Source organism: Diorhabda sublineata, chromosome 9 (assembly GCF_026230105.1).
Source record: "Diorhabda sublineata isolate icDioSubl1.1 chromosome 9, icDioSubl1.1, whole genome shotgun sequence".
Lineage (NCBI taxonomy): Eukaryota > Metazoa > Arthropoda > Insecta > Coleoptera > Chrysomelidae > Diorhabda > Diorhabda sublineata.
Genome location: NC_079482.1, coordinates 8,724,654 through 8,730,926, shown reverse-complemented (window position 1 = coordinate 8,730,926; position 6,273 = coordinate 8,724,654). Strand labels below are relative to the sequence as shown.

General features: G+C 30.3%; 2 protein-coding genes across 4 annotated transcripts in view; one reads left to right on the top strand and one right to left on the bottom strand.

The window, feature by feature from the left end:
- Nucleotides 1–351: 351 nt before the first annotated feature.
- Nucleotides 352–2,767, bottom strand: LOC130448712 (U1 small nuclear ribonucleoprotein C). Its single transcript, XM_056786187.1, has 2 exons — nt 2,312–2,767; nt 352–703 (listed from the first exon to the last, which is right to left on the bottom strand). The coding sequence occupies exons 1-2, from the start codon at nt 2,610–2,612 to the stop codon at nt 540–542; spliced, it is 465 nt and encodes a 154-aa protein (XP_056642165.1). The 5' UTR covers nt 2,613–2,767; the 3' UTR covers nt 352–539.
- Nucleotides 2,768–2,951: 184 nt separating this feature from the next.
- Nucleotides 2,952–6,273, top strand: part of LOC130448761 (transcription initiation factor TFIID subunit 13) — a 35,187-nt gene continuing 31,865 nt past the window's right edge. The window contains exons 1-4 of one of the 3 annotated variants that reach the window (XM_056786269.1): nt 2,952–3,111; nt 3,163–3,344; nt 4,094–4,251; nt 5,412–6,268. In XM_056786269.1, coding sequence (XP_056642247.1) covers nt 3,082–3,111; nt 3,163–3,344; nt 4,094–4,251; nt 5,412–5,473 — 432 coding nt within the window. In that variant the 5' untranslated portion in view covers nt 2,952–3,081 and the 3' untranslated portion in view covers nt 5,474–6,268. Of the gene's footprint in view, nt 3,112–3,162; nt 3,345–4,093; nt 4,252–5,411; nt 6,269–6,273 lie in introns of those variants that run through there. The other 2 variants (XM_056786270.1, XM_056786268.1) reach the window with 2 other exon arrangements.

Sequence of the window (6,273 nt, the reverse complement as noted above, 5' to 3'; positions counted from 1 at the left end):
TCAACATTTAATAATAAACTGGCATTAAAACATCAACTATTATAGTTACCATGCAAACTAGAACACCTTAAGGCTGGATCTAGTATATTCTGTGTTTTATGGAATTCTAAATGTGCTCTGAAGTTAAACCCCTTCTATTTTCTATTACAATTCAGCAACTTTAGAGATATTTGAAGGTGCTATCCAAAATTTTACTAAAAAAATTCAAAAATTGCAATGAAAACACATATAAATAAGAAAAACTTTATCATATAGATCTTTTGGGTCGCAGTGTATACGAGATCCCAAATCCATCCATCCATACATACAAAACTTAATCATACAGCATATGTAATTCCAAATGAAATAATGTTTTATTAATAATTATTTATTTAATGAAAAATGTGACATCTAGTACCTTTGGGATAAAACTAATTAGGAGGGGACTAACGCACACATATGATAATTATAAAAATTTAATAGATAAATTATATTTATTTCATAAGTTTACTATTCAATCACACTTATTCAAGATTCATACAAGAAACATGTAGAATTATTTAGTTCTTCATTGGTGGCCCCATAGGCGGTCGAACAGCACCCATAGGACCCATGGGCCCCATAGGCATCATTCCCATCATAGGAGCTCTCACTCCCATCATTGGAGGCATTGGACCATGAGGACCCATCATCATAGGTGGCATGGGGCCACCTGGGCCCATACCTATAACATGCAAACAATCAATATTGGTTAATGTATAATTTATTTATTTTTATTATTCACTACAAATGAGAAAAATAAATTTAGTTCCTGAGTTACTCAATATAAAAAATTTATAAATCATTTGATAAGATTAAAAAACAAAACTAATTTGATCAAAATACGATTATTAGATAAAATTTTAAGATTGCAGAAGGTTTCCCTATTTTTCCTCATATCTTTCCACATATTCTAAATAAATTATCAATTGTTGGAAAGTGGAAATTATGGTACTGTACTGCAAACATACAAATTTTAATCTATTCTTTGTTTTCAAGCGAGGGTATATTTGAGGTTCCTGAGTCATGAGCATTGCATTTTTTGTCAAAGTGACGCGAGCGCTATCTAGAGGTAATATACGGCAACTGGGCATCGGCCATATTGTTAACGCGTTTTCCGTGAACAAACCAGGGTGATCATAGTACCATATCTTTGTCTTTAAATTCTTTTAAAGAATTATTGAAATATGGTGAACTGCGCATTAGTAATCTGTATTCATAGGATAGATAAATACCTTGTCAGACTAAAAAATGAGTCGTGGGGCGCGTGATATTTCTATCAACAATCGGACCATTCATATATATATATATTAACTGCTCTTTCAACATTACACCAAATTTCGTTTTTTAGTCTTTTCTAAAGCCTAGATTGATGGAAAGAAGTGTGAAGGAGAGTACCAAGGACTAATTACCCATATTGCTTTTTTAACATTTACTCTATACAGATCATCAATCCATATTCCTGATGAAAATGTATGAAAGAAATAGAGAAAATTTTGGGTTTTTTGCACAATAAATAATGGGACTGAAAAAGACTCCGTAAAAGAAAAATCGAAATGTCAAAGATGATCTGAGACCCTGAATTTATTAGTTTGATATCTACATATCTGAAAAAAAAATCTCAATTAGTCCTAGGGATGCAAGACATAAATTTCACCAGGGAAATTGAAATCAAGTGGAAAGAAAGAAACACTATTCAGTTGTATATTGTTTTATCGAATGAAAAGAGACTAGGAGCACACATAAAATGATTTATGAGAATTGAAAGCTATGAAAGTGAGATGAAAGGTTATTCGGACATTAAGGCAAAATGTGATAAGCGTTAAATCCGGATTCCAGACAAACATGAGTAAATAAGAACACTATGGTGCAGCATACACAACAAGTGGAATACAAACCTTGGCAGCACCTTCACACAAAGAGGAAATACAAGGTTAGAGGTGAGATTATTATGAGTTTCTAAAGTCTTGCAATTCTTCATTGTAGAAATTACAATACTTTTGAAATTTATTTTCAGAAAGAAATAGATGAACTTTCAGTTACAGATTATTAATATCACAATTTCTACTTATCAAAGCTTCAGTAAAACTTTATACGGTTCAAAAAAGTCGGAATTACCCAATATTATTAATAAAACATATATTATCTGTTAGTTATAGCTTGATATGAGAGAATCCTTTTTTATGGAATGAAACTTTTATTGAAATTTATTGCTAATTTTAACAGAATATAGTCAAGAAATTTATGACTATGTTAAATTTGTTAGCTATCTATAAAGCAAAAATAATCTTACCTCCAGGTCCTGGCATCATACCTGGACCACCAGGACCGGGCCTTTGTCCCATAGTTAATTGAGCAGGTGGTGGAATAGCTACTCCCTTTCCAGGCTGGGCGAAAGGATTGTTAGCTATTTTACCTGCTTTGAAGGCAGCAGTTGTAGCATCAATTAAATGTTGAGCTTGTTCTTCCATCCACTTTTGGTAGAAAAATTTAACATTGTCTTTATGTTTTCGTCCAGTACAATGAGTTTTCCTTACACTAGGAGAGTCGTGTGTTAAATATGTATCACAGTAATCACAATAATACTTTGGCATTTTTATAATGCTTCCGTTATACTTAACCGAAACTAGACACTAAACTCCTTCGGATGTCAACGATCAAATTTCTTGAAAAGTTGAGAAATGTTCTAGAACTGCTATGGTAGGTCAAAAGTAAATCACGAATGGTGTTGCTTTATTTATTGAATGTCAAATATGTAGAGAAGATTTTCTTCTTCTTTTGTAAATGTAACTGAATTCCAATTAGGACTAACTACATTTGAGTAATTGAGAATTATTCAAAGTCCTCATTTCATATTAATAATATGAATTTTCTAATATTATTGTTCGTTTCATATATAAGAAATAATCCATAATTATGAAGAAAAAAATGGCAGTCGAAAAGTGTCTGAATAATCGATAATTTCTAACAAAAAAGAAGAAGATTTGAATTCTAAATGAGAAAATAATAGAAAAAATATTTGTTATTGTCAGATTAAGTAAATTATATAGAAGTTAAGTCATTATGGCTACTCAAGAAGAAGGTTTTGAACAGGTAAATTATAGAAATTTTTTTTTATAAAATAGTAAGGTTTCTCAATTTTAGTTTGAAGAAGATGATGCAGCTGAAGCAGCTTTAGCTTTGAGTAGTGCAGGAAGGAAAAGACTTTTTAGTAAAGAACTCAGATGTATGATGTACGGCTTCGGAGATGATCAAAACCCGTATACAGAAAGTGTAGATATAATTGAAGATCTTGTCATTGAATTTATTACAGAAATGACTCATAAGTAAGCAACATTAAACTCAGTTGGAAGTTTTACAAAAAAAAATGCGCGATTACTAGCCTTTTTTCCGTCCATCTGTAGCAGTGATATCTCCGCAAAAGAAGGAATTTCTATATAACTGTAGATGTGCCAAAACGAAAGAAATTTTGGGCATTATTTGGAAAGAATTAATCAAATCAACCAAAATGTGATTTATCCCATACAAACTTTCATTTAATTTTGCTATAGATCAACACAAAACTTTTCTAAATCACTATAATTTCATATTTTGTGAAGATTTAATTCTAGATCTCACAACACAGAATTAAGACTTTTGTTAATATTTACTGATTGCTAATTTTATTTGTGATCTATGCTAAATGGAATATCTGTAATAGATATCTCGTTCCTGTTTGCTCTAAATATTTCATAATTTCTGCTTCTATGTTATCACATACACCCTCTTTTCCTATTTTGATTCTCTTCATCACTTTCTCTACTTCCTCTGTGATTCCCTTTCTTGTTCTTCTGTACTCATTTAACTCCCCTTCATTCTCCAATTATTCGTCTCTTGTCATGTTTCTCACTCTATAACAAAATAACTATTTTATTTATTTCTTCTGTTTACAATCTGGTTTTCTGTTCTTATTATGATTATTTTAGAGCAAATTTCCTTCGTTTTTCTATTTTTTTAAATAGATTCTATGCTACTTATAGCTTTACCTCTTGTTAATATTTGACCTGCATTAAAGATCATGTATTTTTTTATTTAGAGCCATGGAAATCGGTAGAACTGGTAGAGTACAGGTGGAAGATATTGTATTTTTAGTTCGGAAGGATCCTAGGAAATATGCAAGAGTAAAAGATCTGCTTACAATGAATGAAGAACTGAAGAGAGCTAGGAAAGCATTTGATGAAATCAAGTTTGCAGGTAATGCTAAGACATAGGACTTGATGAGCTCTCTTTGCATTATGTATTTAACAATTATTACTAATACAGTTTTCATTGAAAGACTTATATTTATTCAACTGTTAAAATTTGTATGGCCATTCCATTCAATTTCTAAAAAGCGACTTTTCGGAAAATTAGTATTTTTTTATTAGTAGTCTATTTTTTATATTTTTTTGTTACATTTGTGACAAGGTGTATGTGTATTTGGGGGTCCAAAGAATTGATTATTTTTTTTTCACACAAGTGAAACGGGTTTCTAGATATCTTAAAAAATTCTCACCAAATTTGAGTTCTTTATCTATCTAGTCTATTTATTTTCTCATAATGGAAATGTGATTTTCATAAAAGTTTACTATCTAGATAAGTGCATTAGTATTTGATCTGCTCTCTTTGTATTATTTAATAATAATTCAAGTATAAGAGTATAATAAAATGATATAGCTTCTTTTAAATAAATATGCCATATTGTTGGCCTACTTGGGATTGCAACAGTGAGAAGGCAGCATCTGCCTAAGATGAAATACTCATGCATTATAAAACTCCAAGATTGGATGGCAATTGAAAAAATATGTATAGGAGATTATTCTATGGTTTTTATATTTATAGCAGACATATGTACTAGACTCTGACAAGAGCTTGTGATATATCCAGAGAGCCGCTGGAATGGTAACAATGCCTCAAGGCATTGATGGATTCAATCTCGAACATGATGAATTTCCTCATTTATAGGTTGTTGTGGTACAAATTCAACCTGATGGATTGATATTAGTTGGTTTGTAGTAGTGTTGGTTGGTAATAGTTTAACATCATTTCTTTTGTTGAAACATTCTTCAATATGTAACCGCCATAAATTTCAAGGTTTGCGTTATTGTCACATTCTCTCGCATTTATCATAATATTTTTTTGCCAAATCCATTAACAGAATTTCTTGAGGTACTTTTTTTTATCAGGAGGATTCGGTATAAAATTGATTGGATGTTGAGCAAACTGGAAGAATTTTTCTTCATTGCTTCATCTCCAAGTATTAGTGATTCTGTTACTAACTTATTCTTTCAATTGCCATAACAGGTAGTCTACAGCTATTGTTGCTGTGAGGTTTTTAATTATGTTTTCGATATTTTAGTTTCTGTAATTTTTAGATTCTGAATTAGAACAGAAAATGAATGCCAATATTTTAATTTCAAGAAATGATGGTGGATAACAAGAGTTATATATTGATATTGATACAGAAATTGATTTCTTAGAAAAGAGAATATAACATACTAAATTCATTCCATTTGACTATTCCTTATTGTATATAATTACATCTTGGCTTAATGGCAAATTTTTTCATGTGTTGTTCATTGTTGAGCTTATGTTGTCTCTCTATTATTATCAATGCATTACGTGATCATTAAGTAGAAAATTTAGCAGGATTTTCAAAACTCAAATTCAGAATAAAATAAATTGAGGCTCCAAGTGAGCAATCAATTTGACAACTCACTTTAAGGCTACAGTTTAGCAGCATTTTGTTGAGGATATACCTTTGCAAAAGTAACGTGGTATGCTCCATCAATGTTATCACCGTTTTCAATTTTTTTTGTGAATATTTTGTCATGTATCCTGAGGAAAAAAAATCCATAACTCATCATTAATTAATTGTACATAAAACTGTTTTTGAAGAATTTTGTAAAAAATTTAAAGTCCTACAAAAAAAGGTATCTTATATTTTTTCCATAAACTTCACCATTTGAATAATATTGGAAGATTTAAGTTCTGAGTATGTTAACTATTAAAAATGTCAAACTTTTTGAAGGCAATATTAGATTTGACATATTCACATCAGAGTTGCCATATTTCAAAACTTGAGTAGCAACCCTCGTACTTTCCAAAGTTTATTTCAGTTCTTTGAGTTGTAAATGGAAACATACTTTTTCACTTGTTGGAATAAAATTTAATTTTTATGGAAATTCGTTTTTTTTCTTTTGTTTTTCTAAATTGTTTTTGTTTAATTTTTACATT